This window comes from Ochlerotatus camptorhynchus, unplaced genomic scaffold (assembly GCF_037179485.1).
Source record: "Ochlerotatus camptorhynchus isolate MF236.1 unplaced genomic scaffold, CSIRO-AGI_Acam_v1.1 ptg000070l, whole genome shotgun sequence".
In the NCBI taxonomy this organism is placed as follows: Eukaryota; Metazoa; Arthropoda; class Insecta; order Diptera; family Culicidae; genus Ochlerotatus; species Ochlerotatus camptorhynchus.
Window position 1 is genome coordinate 7,874,778 of NW_027040560.1, and position 17,513 is coordinate 7,892,290.

The window sequence follows — 17,513 nt, forward strand, 5'->3', positions numbered from 1 at the left end:
ATACATTTCTACCAATTCTAGTAGTCTCACATGTGATAGCGAAAGAACAACACACACTGAGAACCAGTTTGGCTGGAATCTGACTCATCTTCAGCCAATCACTGCGTTTCTCGACGACACTCCAGGGCAAGGCAAGGGGTTATAATTCGCCTATTTCCGTGAGAAGTTTCAATTAAGTAAAACTTATCTTGGTTCATCTACCTGTCAGACTTTGGAGCAGTGCTTCTCTCTCTCTTTATAAAACAAAACCACCCTGATACATCATTCAAGCGTTAGTACACGCTTTGTTTACAGAGGATTAGATCACAGAATTCACAGAGGTAACCAATCTTCATCCTACATAAAACAGGTAGTTCTACATACAAATATTTCTTTAACACCACTCTTTGACACTAATACTTGCACTGTTGACCAAGCAGCAGAGGTGCGTGGATCTTAAAGTTCGTTGAGTGTTCCTCGCTCGTCATAGTCTACACTTTGCATTCGTACCATCAACAGTACTCTCAAAATGGAACTACGTCGAAGTATTTTTTTCGTTTGGATTTCCCTTATGATCCGGTTTGGTGGGTATTCATTTATACTTTGAAAAAGGTTTGTCTGAGTATCTTAATTGCTTATTTAGGAAAGTCCCAAAGTTTCGAGCCACATGAAACGTCCCACGTGGCTTTGATTGGATGGACTCAACCCGGCGGTGCAATAAAGTTCGACTGTGCGGGCTCGTACCTCGGGCGAAATGTCATTATGACCGGAGCACGTTGTCTGGAACGGGATGGCGCTCGCACTGACATCGTTCGACTCGGTCAGGCGATGGATGCGCCAATGGACTTTCACGTTCACAATGTAACGGTCCATTATCGGTATCAGGCCGAATATTATTACCATAACATGGCCATCATCTTTCTGAAAGAAGATCCTCAAACCGTGTCCGCTAGGTTTAAGCCGGCTTGTATATATTCGCGACCACCACCGATACCGGAAGGCAAGGTGCATTTGATCGGCAGGGACTCAGATGGATCATACCAGAAGACACAACTCGATTTGGTTGATTCGGACAAGTGCCACGAATATTACAGTCCAACTAAGAAGCTGAAGTACGGTGCGCTGTTGGTCTGTTGCATGTGTGCTCGGAATCCCTCGGTCAGCAAATGCGCAGTAAGTAATTGAAAATGGTTTTGTCAATTGAGGTACTAACTGATCGTCCCTTAGACCGAGCTTGGCTCTCAGATGCAGGTCATCCTGGAGAAGAACGGAAAGCGGGTTCCCTTTTTGGTTGGTCAGAAAACTATCGGTCGATCGTGTGGGTCGAAAGTTCCCGGAATCTACACCCGACTAAGTTCCGATGGGCATCTTCCGTGGATTTCAACGATCGCCAGAATGGATTTCTACAACCACGATGGTGAGCTTGTTGTTGTTTTGCTGAAGGGGATAATTCAAATATGACGTCCACTAATTTTTTTTTTCTCTTTTGTGTCACGCATTTTGCCGTATTTATTACACGTACTGCCAAAAATTAGTGGACGTCCTATTTAAATCGCCCATCGGTTAATTTATGCTTAATCGACTTGATCTTTGTTTTTCAGCATGCATCGACAGATATTGAAAACAACCACTCGGCTGTGGAAAGATCAACTTATGTTTATACTTGAAGTCGAACTAACTTATATTTTATTTGAAAATTGTACCAATAAAAGTTAACCCTATAAGATTATAGTTCAAACACTCACTGTGCCCTTCAATATCCAGGAGCGTCGCGGTCCATTGCAGGGTTGCCACCCAGCGCAAAATGCGGGAGAAACTCGAGAATCTCATTGTTAAATCGATAATCCAGATATTTTTTGTGCATGAATTTTCACCTGATGTATTTTTTACACCGTTTCGTTGAACTATAGTGTAGTATTCCCCCCACTAATCCGACACTCGATAATCCGGATTTCACTCGGGATTTCATTACTCCGAAAAGTATAAACACGCATTTTAATACATTATGCATTCGATTTTATGCTGGAGATCGAAGTGTGCCCTGCTTCTAAACGGACGCGGAAAAAAATCTGCTGTCAAAATTCTCGTCTATTATTTGTTCGTCGCGGTTTTCCAAGTTTTATCAGAAGAAGTTTTGCAAATCTATAAGTTCTTTCTAAGTGCGTTTAAGAATGGTATTCTGCTCAGTGATTCAGTTTTCCGTTGTTCTTGATTCCATTGGGAGCGGAAAGGTCCCCCCAAATTGGCGCGTTAACCGCGGTAGCGAAATTCGCGTGGGTACCCACACTGGAGCGGCAGTTTTTTTCGCAGCGTCATAGCGATCGTGAGCAATGGATTCGTCGTCGAATGAAGAAGAGACGCTTTGGCTAGTTTCTTTACCAGCAGAGGAAAATGCGTTGAAGTATTTTGGCAATTTCCTTCATTTTAGTGATATTTGTTTACAGTTTTGTTTGATATTACAAATTTCTCATCAGTGGTGATCACGGAAGTTCATGGAATTTTAAAGAAAGTTGGTCAATCTTTAGAAAAAAAATTCAAAACCTTACTTCCCCTGGAATGCATATCATCAGAAAAATTAGCAGATCTTAAGGAAATTTCATATCAGGAAAGTTCGCATAACTTCAGAGAAATTTGCTAAACTTCAAAAAAAAAGTTTGTGTATCACCAGATAAATTTGCAGAACTTCAGGAAAATTCTTAGATCATCAAAAACTTAGTAGAATTTCAAAGAAGTTCACAAAACTTCAGAAATGTTGATAGATCATCAGATAAATTTGCAAAACATCAGGGAAGCTCACAGAACTTCAGGAAATCTTCCGAGGAATTTTCGAAAGTTCAAGGAAGTTCATAGAATATCAAGTAATTTCGTAGACCTTTAGGGAAATGTGAAGAACTTCATACCTGTTGCGTGTTTTTTTTTCTTGATTTGTTTTCCGTGCTGAGCATCAATGCTACCGACGCTGGGGAGACAGCTCCCACACCTGGACCCTACCTATCGACCCATCAACTCATGAACCGGGTACCAAGGGCTTTACTTCCCTTCCGAAGGAAGGCGTGATCAGAAATGTTATGCCTCAGAACATCCCGGCGGCGCCGACTGGGATTGAACCCAGGCCTGCTGGGGTGAGAGGCAAACCTGTTGCGTGTTGAGCTGTTGAATATTTCCAGAAGAATGACCATACTGAAGTCTTGGGTATTTCTGAGCATGCTGGTATCTATTAAGATTTTTTCGAAGATTTTCTTTGAACTCTCGGACAGTTTATTGAAATCTGCCTTTGAATTCGCTCTTAGTATTCTCCCGATATTTCAGATGAATTATAACAGGATTTTTTTTTTAGTTCTGCTAAATGCTTCTCCGGAACTCACCTTTGAATTCATTTGTCATACTCCTAAAAAAATCAATTGAATTATTCTCAGAACTGAATTTATTTCTAAAATCGCTTTGGATCTCCATCTCTTGGAATTCAACTATAAACTTACAGTTTCTAAATTCTCCTCAGTGTTGGGAAAATATCAAAAAATCAAATCTCACCAACGCCCAAGATCACGCTTGATTTTCGTAGACAAAAATCAACAAGCGAACAACTGCGGTTGATTTTGCAAGCTGTGATATCGTAGCTCGGAATATCAAGCTAACAAAACTCACCAACAGCAAATCTCACCAAACTGTGGTGGGATTGAGTTTAATGTTTATTGCTTTACATCCGAATGCAACCGAAACTTCCATAGGTAACGGCTTGCAGCAGTCTCTTCGTGTCTGCCATCGGTGAAGATTAAAAAGAGATAGCAAACTATGTGTAGTAGGCCTAGATGTAGTAGGCCTTGCCTGACTGTCATAAGTTAGAGATTGATTCTTTATCCGACCACCAACCAAGATAGACGTAATAAATAGTAGCTCTTAACAAAAGCTTGTTTTACTTGTTGGCCTTGGTTACGGATATAACAATTGGCGACGAGGAAAATTTTGGAAGCACCTCGAACCTCGAAGCAAGAAACCTCAAGCAAGAAAATATCTGACGAGGATCTTCGGAACGCCATCCTGCAGCTAACGAATCTCATCATGAGGCAGCAGATTGAAAACCTGGAAAATCGGGGAAATCCGACTGCTGGCAGTGAGAAGATTATTGAGTCCTTGGCAAGCGGGATCCAGGATTTCCAGTACGATCCGGACGGAGGAGTTTTCTTCGATGGCTGGTATGCGAGGTACGAGGATGTCTTTACAAAGGACGGCCAATCCCTGGATGACGCCGCTCGTGTGAGATTGCTTCTTCGCAAGTTAAGCACGCCTCTGTACGAGAAGTACGTCAACACCATTCTTCCCAAGCATCTCCGGGACTTCACCCTGGACGAAACCGTCACGAAACTGAAGAAACTGTTCGGTCGACAGAAGTCGGTTTTTCATTCCCGTTACCAGTGCCTCCAGTATGCAAAAAGTGACGCGGATGACTTCACATCGTATGCTGCCATGGTGAACAATGGATCGAGTTCGAAACATTTCGGGCCGCTTAGAGAAAGCATCTACCATGACGAAATAGTAGTATCCATGGATCGGACCAGCAAAATCGATATGGACACGTTGCCATGGCTTGTCCGGGAGAGGCCATGACTCCAAGGTTGCTTTTGTCGGGGACTTCGCTGCTTCAGCACATGCAGTGCACTGACGGACAAATTGCTCCACATCGTCGTCAACGTTAGGCCAGTAGATGTAACTTCGCGCCAGAGACTTCATTCGGTCCATTCCTGGGTGTCCACAATGCAGTTGACGAACGATCCGCTTTCGAAACTTTGATGGGACGACGATTCGATCGCCGAACATAACGCAGTTGTCGACAACTTGAAGTCCATCTCGTCTGGCGAAGAACTTCTTGACATCAGGATCAGCAACTTGCTTCGCATTTGCTGGCCAACCTTCGTTAAGGAAATTCACCACTTGCTGAAGAACTGGATCCTTTCGCGTCTCAGCCACAATCATCTGGTGCGTGACTGGAAGGTTGCTGATGGTGTCGTCGAGAATTGCTTTTGCTTCAGATTCGACGCACACGGCGGCTATGACGTAATCCTCATCTGGTCTATGCTGCGATGACATTAGCCGGGATAGAAAATCTGCATGGCCAAAATTCGTCGATGAAACGTGTTGGCCCAGCGCTGCAAACGGTTTGCTGTGTAAACAGGAATACCTTTCTTTGAGCCGAAAAACTTGAGTAGCGGTTGATTATCGGTTTGCAGGAGGAAGTGTCGTCCATACAGCATTTTGTGGAAACGGGTGACAGCGAATATCAGGGCCAATGCTTCCTTCTCCACTTGTCCGTAGTTCATCTCTGCTGGGGTCAGTGAGCGCGAGGCGTGCGTAATTGCCTTCACTTCACCGGTCGGGAATCGATGCATGATGACAGCGCCAAGGCCGTACTTCGATGCATCTGCTGCAACAACGATTTCCTTGGACGGGTTGTAGTGTGTAAGCAGCAGGTCGGAAAGTAGAATGGCTCGAAAGACTTCTGGCAATCCTTGGTCCAGTTCCAGCGTGCATCTTTCTTGAGGAGGCTGTCCAGAGGAGCCCTGAGTTGCTTCATCTGCTTAACGAATCTACCATAGTAGTTAATAGCACCGAGGTAGGAACGGAGTTGCTGGACATCCTTCGAAGACTGCATCTTGGAAATGGCTTCTGTTTTTGAAGGGTCAGGCCGAATACCGTCCTTATCCACGATGTGTCCGAGAAACTTGATCTGGGAGGGTGCGAAACGACATTTTTCGAGGCGTAGGTGAAAGCCATACTCACGGATCTGCTTGAGAACAGCGTAAAGACTGTGATCGTGTTCCTGATTGGTGCGACCAGCGATGAGGATGTCGTCCAAATACGGCTTGACTTCAGGGATGCCGGCCACCATGCTGTCGATGATGCGCTGGAAAGCGCCGGGTGCCTACTTGACTCGGGGGGGTAGTCGGTTATACTGGAACAGTCAACGATGCGTGTTGACCGTGAGTAGCTTTCGCGATTCCTCCTCGACCTCGACCTGTAGGTAAGCGTCAGACAAATCGAGATGAGTGTAGTAAAGTGCTCCAGCTAGTTCCGCAAAGAGGTCGTCAGGATGAGGCAGTGGATGATGGTCACATTCTAGCGCGTTGTTCAGCCCCGTCGAATAATCGCCACATACACGGACTGATACATTGTCCGACTTGCGTACGACGACTATTGGTGCTGCCCAATCCGAGAATTGAACTGGAGAAATTATACCGTTTTGCTGGAGCCTCTCAAGTTCTGCGTCCACCTTGGCGAGTGCAGCGTACGCTACTGGTCGTTTCGGGCAATATGCAGGACGTGCGTCAGGCTTGAGGTACAACTTCACTTGCGCTTTTGTGCATCTACCCAGCGTGCTTCGAAAAACTTCCGGAAACTGTTGCTTGAGTTGATTGGTGAACTGATCAGAACGTTGGTGTACGACGTTGACCAAGCTGCTTATCGGCACAGACCACAAATCGAACAGATCCATAGTCTCGATTCCTAGAACGTTGAGTTTAGCGCTGCTTGAGATGAAAATGCGACCAGTCTTGGTAACATTCTTGATGGTGATCTCGGTCTGGAACTCAGCGAGAAGGTTGAGATTGCCACCAGAAGCTGTAACTGCAGATTCTTCCGTCGGTTGAGTGTCTGTCCGATGCTGATCCATGTTTCTTCTGAGTTTATGGTGATGTCGGACGCCGAGTCGTGTTGAAGTTTGACTGCTACACCATTGAGCTCGACCGGGATGAACTTCCGCTTGGTTCCGATGTTGCGAACCGTGTAGATGCTTTTTGTCTTCACGTTCTCTTTGGATTTGGCCTGTTTGAACGATTTCGACGGCGCATTCTTGTTGCTGTTGCAATAACCTTCCTTGTGTCCTTGTTGCTTGCATCTGGAACAGGTGTGCGAAGTGAACGGACACTCACGAACATAGTGCTGGTCACCACACTTCTAACATGGCGTTTTCGGCACTTTTTGGTTCTTTTTTTGAGGCAGGATTATTCATTACCACAACTGCAACCCTGAATATGCTGCGTGAAACGTTTTCTCGTTACGGCAACCCAGACACATTGGTCTCAGACAACGGAACGCAATTCACCAGCGAGCAGTTTCAACAATATTGCCGTGCAAATGGTATCACCCATCTCCGCACTGCTCCCTACCACCCGCAGTCCAACGGCCAAGCGGAGCGATTCGTTGATTCACTCAAGCGTGGCCTCAAGAAGCTAGCCAAGGGGGAAGGATCACCCACACTGGAGCACCTGCAGACATTCCTTTCGGTGTATCGTTCAATCCCAAACCGAAACACACCGCAGTCGACGTCTCCAGCAGAAGCATTCCTCGGAAGACCAGTGCGCACCACTTTGGACCTACTGAAGAAACCTGTTCCTGTAACTGAAGCTGTCAAGAACCACAAACAAAACGAACAGTTCAATTGGCGGCATGGAGCAGTCAAGCGCGAGTTTGAAGAAGATGACCTGGTCTACGTTGAACAGCATCTCAGAAACGCCAAGTCCTGGATTCCTGGTCGAGTCATCGAACGGAAAGGTTCCGTCAACTATATCGTTGCACTGGACATGAACGGGAGACCGAAGCTGGTGAGGTCGCATGTAAACCAAATGCGTCCTCGTCACACTTCTGATGATCCAGAGCAAGCGACGCAGCAACTACCATGGGAAATCCTGCTTGATGAAATTCAAGATGAAGCTGTACCGTTGGATCCAAAAGTGCCATTCAATCACGATGTCCCTATTCCTGTTGGTTCCGTATCACTCGAAGCTGATGGTCAAGTGGCAAGTACGTCTGGCGAAAATCCTTTTTTGACAATCGATCATGAACCTGCTGCTCAAGATGGAGAACTTCAGTCCGCACAAAAGTCCGTGTCATCTGAAGCAGTTGGAGACTTTATTCGACGTTCTGTACGAGAATCAAGAATTCCAAGATGGCTCTCTTCCTATGACATTTTCTAAAAGGAGGAGATGTAGTAGGCCTAGATGTAGTAGTCCTTGCCTGACTGTCATAAGTTAGAGATTGATTCTTTATCCGACCACCAACCAAGATAGACGTAATAAATAGTAGCTCTTAACAACAGCTTGTTTTACTTGTTGGCCTTGGTTACGGATATAACATTATGCTTTCTCTTTCTAAGAAAACGATATGCAATGGATTCATTTTTGTGTCGAGTCAACTCTCAGCTTAATTTTTGTACGTTGTGAATAGTCTCGCAATATCAAAGGAGCTTGTAAAATCAATATCAAGCATGATATTTTGTTCCAATATCACGCGTGATATTGCGAGCGCATGAGAGCGGAAAAATATCAATTGATTTCTGATTTTGCCAACACTGATTCTCCTTATAAATAAATGTAGTTCTACTAATATGTTCCTTAGATTTAGCATAGCATATGCAATATTACAAATCGTGGTTGGTCAACTATCCTCACAAATACCTTAGATTTCTCCTCCGGAAGCTTCTTAGATGGGCAGTGAGCAGTTTACCGATCTCTGTAAAAGTTGAGCGAATTTGGAGTATTTCGGGGAATTCAGGGAGTTTTGTAGATGGGAATATTGTAGAAATTCCAATGATGGTCTGAGATCTCGGCCAAATTTCAGGGAGCAGTAAATTAAATTTACAAGTTCAGACATCTTTGGAAAAAAAAATAGTTTCGAATCAATTCTATTCAGGTTTCGGTTTTTGCCATTTTTTATCACCTGAAAATAACTTTCGGTACAACAACACCAGCACACAAGAATAAAAACCGCGCTTCTTCGGCGGCAAAAACGCTGCAGAGAGCGAATCAAAAGCGAACGCAAAAGAAACGCTGCAAAAACGCGCGAACAGCGTCGACTTGCCGCGTTGGTTTGAGCGCTTCCGCTATGCATTTAAAACGCGGCGAATTTTCCGCCGCGAATTATTCGCTGCCGCCGCGGTAAAAACGCGCCAGTCTATGGGGGGGGGGACCCTAATATGTGTGTGCTGTACGCACCGGCAAATAATGTTCTGTGTATTATATGGTGTAAAAGTGGTATATCAGAAATAACTTGACAAGATCCATTTGAGCAGTACTTAGATGCTACAATCGTTTAGTTATCGGTTTTGTATTGTTTCTATACCAATAGCTTGAAAATCAACTGGACAGGATTACTGGAAACATTGGATTCATGTGGTAAGGCCATTCATATTATATATATTTTATTACATGACATAACCATGACCATAAAAACCACCGGGAAGGGGAACTTCTCCCCTTCCTTATGATGCTGTTGGTTTGCGTGGGCATACTTTGGGTGACGAGTAAAGGGCCCACACAAGTTTGTTTACAAAAATTGATGTGCCGTTTTCAAATGTTACTTGAGAGTCATCTCAATAAACATTTCGAAAGGTCCTATCTGCAATGACCAGTTCTCTTGATCGACATTCTCTAGCTAGCTAGCACCCCACTTAATATCCTCTTGTCAACTATGTCACATAAATGTTAATTTCAAGGGAAAGGTCACTCCACACACCTATCTTGGGCTAAACATTGTCTCAGTGTGCCTTAGGTGTACCAATTGTGCCGGCAGTGCCGGTCATAGAGCAAGCTGCGATTTTTTGCAAAATACGAATATTATGGTATATTTGGCAACCCGATGTTTCTGACCGCTTGAATGTTTTGGTTTGCAATCGCAAGGATAACATCGGTCTAGCGTCAACCAAGGAGGAATACTGGTGAGATGGACCGTGAGTGGTCTCCACCGTCCAACAGGACACAACAAAGGAAAACAGCCGGAGAGCAACCGGAAGTGTCCCCGCATCGAAAACCGTTGGATGCGATAATTGAACGGCCCCGAAAATGTCGAATATCGTGCTCGATAAGGATTCCTTCTATCGACGAATAAAACCTCTCTACGCCAACTGAAAGGAACCAGAGTTTTCCCATGATGATTCGCTGCAGAAGGTGGATTGCATTCTGTCGGTGATCGACGTAGACGAGGAATACATCTACAGTAAATCCACCTCGCGCAGACCTGGCTGCTGGGATACGAGCTGACCGATGCGATTACGGTGCTGTGTGAAAAGTCCATCTTTTTCCTGCCAGCAAGAAGAAGATCGACTTCTTGAAGCAGATCGAGAAGGACGGTGAGGAGGGCATTCCGTCGGTGAAGCTGTTGGTTCTGGATAAGAACGACAAAGACAAGGCCAATTTTGAAAAGCTGCTGGAGGCGATCAAGGGATCCAAGGATGGCAAAACGTAAAAATTATTATTTTTTTCGCTACTTAGCCTGGAAAAATTCATACGTTTCGGTATCCAAAAAGTTATTAAGAATGATCATGCTTAGGGAGTGAAAACATTAAACGTGCGTTCCACAATCTGACATTCTAGATTTCGAGAAAACAGGATCTAGTGTCTCAGTGATCAAATGTGTCAAGACACCATTCCTCTGTATGGCTTTAGTTAAAAGTTATAGAAGATTTTGTTCTGGATTTGTGAACCTTCGTCACTGTCTTCAATTAAAAAGAAAAATCAACGACACATGAAATGAGTGAACCGCAGTAAGCATTCCAAGTGATCGTGATTCCCGCTGAATGAAATATATAATTATCGTTACATAGTCAGAGATGCAGCGGATGTGGTATTCGGATAATTCATCTAACTGTGGGTATTTTTTACTCCCAGGCTGCAGTTTATCGTTTTATTAGTCATCGAATTGTTTTTCTCAAACTCTGCACTGGTGCTATTAAGCTAAGATGTTAAAGCATGTCTCAATAGCGAGCGTAACATTCTGGAATAGGAAGCAATAATAGAGGTAAGATATAGATATAATCAAGAAAATCCCACTGCATTACCATTTGGATCGAGATTCAATCCCGTGACTGTTTCCAACCACTCAAAGTACGATCCATAGCGGGTGTAAATCCCAGGCGTGTTCGTGCCGCATGATTTCCCAATCGATTTATGGCCAATTAAGAAAGGTGCCTCTTTACCGGATCGTTTAGCAATAATTTGCAGGGGAGAGCTGTGAAGGTCCTTTTAAGAAATTGGGATAGGAATTATTGAACAATTTGAAACAACTGTTATCGCATTGACGTCGTACCGAGCATTGATTGATTTTGGCATTCCGAGCGCAGAAGCAACACAGCAGTACTCCGAAACGCAGTTTCCGATTAGGATTGTAATACTCGTGACATTTTTCCGATCCCACCGCCAGCAAGTCAGTCTTCTCCAGTCGATTGCCGATGGGTCCAATCATCTGCACGGGAGTGTTCGATTTGGGATGAGGCTTCAGGACACAGGCTGCTTTGATGCCACCCGAATAAGTTTGCGGATTTCGTTCCAGAACCGCAATTGCCATGTTGTGATAGTCGAACTGGGGTTTGTAGCGATAGTGAATGGTGAAATTGACGATGGCTATGTCTATGGTATTTCCAGTTGAGCTACCAAAACGGGCTACATCAGGCTGTCGTCTGTAACGTGAATATCGATTAGCTGGATTATCACAATTAAGTAATCACTAAAATTACCCATTCTTACTAGAACAATGTGCCCCAAGTACTACCGCATTGCCTCCCAAGTACGATCCCCCACATACGATTGCAACTGCTCCATTCGACTGTCGTTGACCGATTTGAACCTGAATGTAGTGTTAGATGATTAATGCGCTGTATATCAGAATATAATCAATTAGAATCCAATCCGTTGCCAGTACCACGTGAGAACCTTCGACACTTCGAATCCATTGACATGCACCTGAATATGCAGAATTTTTATTATTTTCAAACCGGTCATCATTAAGCACAGTGTGGTTGGAGAAATTACCTGTTTTTACGATCGCCAACAATACCGCCAATGCCCAAATCTTCATCGTTGACTGACGTGTGATCGATGGTGATGATGATCTATTGCAGTTGGCAGCGAAAGACGAACTGAGCGGATGATCTCTATTCTCTTGCGGTCCTCCAGCCGATCGTGGTAGTGGTGCGTTTTTTAAATATTTATAAATAGGGTAGAGCGCTACTTCGTCGTAATAGCCTAATTCCGTTCAATCGAGGAGAAAACATAATTCAAAACCTGACACGAATGCCACACAATAATGTGGTAAAGTGTCATAAGTAAATAATAATAATAATTCATAACATTTTTTTTTATTACACCCATTGTTCCCTAAAACAAAAAAGCACGACGAAGAAAATCCAATGGCGATTCAATGCATTTGACAGAAGGAATTGAAATGAAACCCGTATGACGGAATTGGAATCATAACAAAATAGAAACAATTTGTCGCTCTTTATCTAATCCAACAGGGCATGTATGGGAAAGGAAATTAATTTAGAAGTCAGCTTTAGTATAAGCATTCAATTTGTTGTACAAATCCGTTCGAAAAAGAGAGGTAAAGCGCGAGATGTGCTTCGAGGGACAGAAATTAGATCAAAACCCCAATTTTGACTGCGATCATTAGCTTCTGCTCTTCTTTGTGCCGAGGTAAGAAGCCGGAGCCATCCCCCAATGAACAATGGACCTCATTGATATGGGCGTATCGGATCCGATACATTAATGAATACACTCACCGTCCGATGGTTCAGGTTTGGAATGGATAAATAGTTGACAGGTGACTAATGATTGGATTGCTTCTGGGGAAAACGGTTCGAACGAAAACGAGAATATGGGTGAATAGCTAAACCTGTCTATATTACGTGAGCGCCAAAGCATAGTCTGACCATGTTTTTCTAGTAAACTCTAGAAAATACAGCTATACAATCGATGATAACGATGTTGAATGATAATACATTTACTCCAAATTACTAATACAACTCCAATGAACTAATGATAATGATCCAATGATTGTGTCCAAGATGGAAAAATCTAGTTTTTTAATTACCGATCCTGTAGGGGATGTGCCCGGCCGGTGTAGTGGTTAGCATCGATGCTTCTCCCGCTACAGGTCATGAGTTTAAATCTAATCCTTGGACTATTGATTGATTGATTGATTTATCTTTATTATACCCCGTTCACATTACAGCGTATATCACGTGATATACGGTGTCTTGCAATGAGCACTCATACATCTAGTTTTCACTGGAAATCCTATGTATGAGTGTTCATTGCAAGACAGCCTATATTACGTGATATAGGCTGTAATGTGAACGGGGTATTAGGGAGGCTTTCAACCTGGGGCTGGTTCGCCTCCATTCCTTGGACTAGTCACGAACGACCTAAAGACTGGAACGTGCAAAAATTAATTGACAAAAAATCGTTTCTTTCAGTTAAAATTCATATCACAAAAATCTTCTTATTTTTCTTTTGGTAGTTCAATTCATATACTTAAAGGAAAAAATGTTCGTTTATTCTTTTGGTTTGTCAAATCCGAACTGCCGTGCCTTCCGCTTAACCCCTTCCATTAAATTTTGCCCAGTGGTCTCATAGACCTTATTCACCGCCGAACGCCAGTTAGATTTAAACTGCTGCTCGTTTTCCATGGATTTATTAGTTTTTTTGTGATTCCGTTTGACCAAGTCCCAATACCGTTCGATTGGGTGAAGTTCTGGGCTGTTGGGAGGGTTGTGGTCTTTGGGTACCACAACCACGTTGTTCGCATCGATTGCCTTTTTCCCAGCTGCCACTCGTCAAGTCCGGCCAGAACAGCACGGGTCTATTATGTTGCTTTAGGAATGGTATCAGCCGCTTTTCCAGGCACTCCTGCACGTAGATCTCTTGATTGATGGTTCCCGTAGTAATGAAAATACCGCTTTCTAGACCACACGTGCATATGGCCTGCGGATGGATGTTTTTGAAAATTTCAGCCACCTTCCCTTTTCCTGATGCGGTATAAAACTCCTGTCCCGGAAGCTGCTTGAAATCCGCCTTCACATAAGTTCCGTCGTCCATGACGACACAGTCGAACTTTGTGAGCAGATTCGTATACAGCTTTCGGGACCGCTGCTTTGCCGACGTGTTTTGTTTGTAAGCTCGGTTAGCCACCTTAACCTTCTTAAACGTCGACAACCCGGCTCGTTTCTTGGCCCGCTGCACAGTAGTTTGGGGGAAATTGAGCTTGCCAGCGACGTTCCGGATGGAGACGTTAGGATTCCACTTATATTTCACCGCCACCTTCTTCGTCTTCGCTGCCACGTCCGGATTACGATTGCCGTCGCTTCCATGCTTCCTGGCGGTCGACACAGGCCCCCCAAACACTTTTAAAACGTTTGTCACGCTCAATTTGGCCACATCCAGCAATTTTGCCAACTTGGCGTGTGGAAACGTCGGATTCTCTTGCTGCGTGAGCAAAATTTTGACACGCTGCTCCTCTTGCTTGGACGTCATTTTGAAAACTGGAGAGCAAACGGTGAAAACTCATCATAGCAACCATTGTTTATACACTCAACCTCCAAATGCAGCATTTCAGGTTTTTACCCTTCTTACAAAGAAGGGTATAGATATCACTTGAAAAACCGACTATCGATCCGAGGCCCGGAGGGCCGAGTGTCATATACCATTCGACTCAGCTCGACGAGATCGGAACATGTCTGTGTGTGTGTATGTGTGTATGTGTGTATGTGTGTGTGTATGTAACGAAATGAATGCACTCACGTTTCTCAGCAACCGCTCAACCGATTTGGACAAACTCGGCGCCAAATGATAGGTCTTGGGGTCCCATTGAACGGTTTTGGAATCGGTGAACCGGTTCCGGAGATATGGCCGGAATAAGATCCGGTGAATATGGGCCTTCACGCTGGATTTAACGGAAAACGTATTAAAACCATCATGCGACACATCAAATTACTACAGAATTTAAAAATAAGATCAATGTAAGTCGTGTTAAGTGTTCCAGACCACATTGGACACACTTGGACATGTTCCGGGTACCCCGGGGAAGTTGCTTGAATATGAATTAAATTAAAACCCATTAAATCACATTAAAATACGATGATAAGGTGATTGGTAGCCTCACCAAATAGACTACACCCGGATATATTCCGGGTGCCCCCAGGCAGTGCCGTAGCGTCACTGGATGACACGGGCGTGGGGGGCTTGGTCACTGATAATGACAATAAAATAAATAAACTTGAATAAGTAAGAAGGGTCTGATCACACCATAGGTGGATAAATTCGGGTTTTTTAATGCATTTTTAACAGAAATACCACAGACAAACCGACATGAACCTTAAACTTAACTCTTGATCGAGAATCCATAACGACCGATTCAAATGTGCAGCGATCCCATCTGTTCGAGGGGGGCGACACATCTAAATCTCAAGTTTAGATGGTCAACAAATCTCACACTAGCGAATCAATCTTCGAACAATCTTTCATTTGTCGCATCTACTTGCATCGCTCATCAATTTTTTGCAGGAAATCTTCAGAATCGTCATCAATCTTCTTTCTATCTACTCAGCGTGCTCGCAGCTAGCCACAGCAAAACACAATCTTTTTTGCATCGTAGATAGAGTCGTCCCCCTCGCATCTGTTAAAACCATAGAATTGTTTTATCTAGATAAAAATAATTTGTCCGAAATAGATTAGACACGAACCAACTCATAAATTTTGTACGCGTGTTCGTGGCTAGGATAAATATGTTCCGCGAACACGATGGCAGTTTTGTGCTTTGATCAGAAATTTGTTTGTAATTTGTATGATCATTCATGTCGGTTTGTCGGTGGAAATACACCAATTTGAAGTTGACTTCAAAATGACTTTAAAATGTGTAAAAGTCACTATAATAAATGAAAAAAATAATCAGGCTCCAGAATTTCGGATGTTTCTTGAAAATTTCTAAATTTTACCTATTTTAACTGGTTACGGCTAAAATTCAAGTTATATTTATTTAGTTTTGGGAGGGAGAATCTCAAGAAAGATTTAATTGCTGGATTGAGAAAAAATATCAATGTATCAATAATCCACTGAATCAATTACCCAAAAAATCAACCAGACAAAAAATAAATAAATAAATAAATAAATAAATAAGTAAATAAATAACTAAATAAATAACAAAATAACTGCAAAACAAAATTACAAAATAACTGAATAACTAAATAAATAAATAAATAATTAAATAACTAAATAATTAAATAATTAAATAACAAAATAACTAAATAACTAAATAACTAAATAACTAAATAACGTAATAACTAAATAACGTAATAACTAAATAACCAAATAACTAAATAACTAAATAACATAATAACATAATAAATAACTAAATAACTAAATAACGGAATCACTAAATAACTAAATAACTAAATAACATAATAACATAATAACATAATAACATAATAACATAATAACTAAATAACTAAATAACTAAATATCTAAATAATTAAATAAATAACTAAATAACTAAATAACGGAATAATTAAATGACTAAATAACTAAATAACTAAATAACTAAATAACTTAATAACATAATAACTAAATGACTAAATAACTAAATAACTAAGTAACTTAATCACTAAAGAACTAAATAACTAAATATCTTAATAACTAAATAACTGAATTACTTAATAACTTAATAACTAAATAACTAAATAACCAAATAAATCAATAACTAAAAACTAACTAACTAAACAACTAAATAACTGAATAACTAAATAACTAAATAACTTAAAAACGTTATAACTTTATAACTAAAAACTAAATAACTAAATAACTAAATAAATAACTAAATAAATAACTAAATAACTAAATATCTAAATAACTAAATAAATAACTAAATAACTGAATAACTAAATAACTAAATAACTAAATAACTAAATAACTAAATAAATAAATAACTTAATAACCAAATAACTAAATAACAAAATAACAAAATTACAAAATAACATAATAACATAATAACTTAATAACTAAATAACTAAATAAATAAATAACTAAATAACTTAATAACTTAATAACTAAATAACTTAATAACTAAATAAATAAATAAATAAATGTATAAATAAATAAATAAATGAATGTATGAATGAATGAATGAATGGATGGATGAATGAATGAATGAATGAATGAATGAATGAATGAATGAATGAATGAATGAATGAATGAATGAATGAATGAATGAATGAATGAATGAATGAATGAATGAATGAATGAATGAATGAATGAATGAATGAATGAATGAATGAATGAATGAATGAATGAATGAATGAATGAATGAATGAATGAATGAATGAATGAATGAATGAATGAATGAATGAATGAATGAATGAATGAATGAATGAATGAATGAATGAATGAATGAATGAATGCATACATGAATAAATAAATAAATTAATAAAAGAATGAATGTAAAATAAAAAATGACCCTAATAAAAAATTACCATAAACGAACGATAACCCAAATCATTGAACTATTCCATAAATGGTTTGGATGATACCCAGAACACGTCGTTAAGCAAATTAACCATACAATTTTTATTAGGGGAATGAATGAATGAATGAATGAATAAATAAATACTGTGGTTAGTCCGTAAAACATAAACATCTGAATTCATACCTCTCACGCCAAAGTTTTGAGTTCAATTCAAGTGGATATGGCACGAATGATCCAAGAGTGTTAAAATGACT

At 41.2% G+C, this 17,513-nt stretch overlaps 2 protein-coding genes across 2 annotated transcripts; one reads left to right on the top strand and one right to left on the bottom strand.

The window, feature by feature from the left end:
- The first annotated feature begins 85 nt into the window (after nt 1-85).
- Nucleotides 86-1,658, top strand: LOC135697488 (serine protease Hayan-like). The gene is made up of 5 exons (XM_065217237.1): nt 86-349; nt 420-563; nt 623-1,152; nt 1,207-1,396; nt 1,581-1,658. The coding sequence occupies exons 2-5, from the start codon at nt 509-511 to the stop codon at nt 1,598-1,600; spliced, it is 795 nt and encodes a 264-aa protein (XP_065073309.1). The 5' UTR covers nt 86-349; nt 420-508; the 3' UTR covers nt 1,601-1,658.
- Nucleotides 1,659-10,692: 9,034 nt separating this feature from the next.
- LOC135697311 (serine protease snake-like) lies at nt 10,693-11,870 on the bottom strand. The gene is made up of 6 exons (XM_065216935.1): nt 11,775-11,870; nt 11,665-11,705; nt 11,480-11,589; nt 11,053-11,422; nt 10,805-10,985; nt 10,693-10,740 (listed from the first exon to the last, which is right to left on the bottom strand). The coding sequence occupies exons 1-6, from the start codon at nt 11,818-11,820 to the stop codon at nt 10,721-10,723; spliced, it is 768 nt and encodes a 255-aa protein (XP_065073007.1). The 5' UTR covers nt 11,821-11,870; the 3' UTR covers nt 10,693-10,720.
- Nucleotides 11,871-17,513: the final 5,643 nt, after the last annotated feature.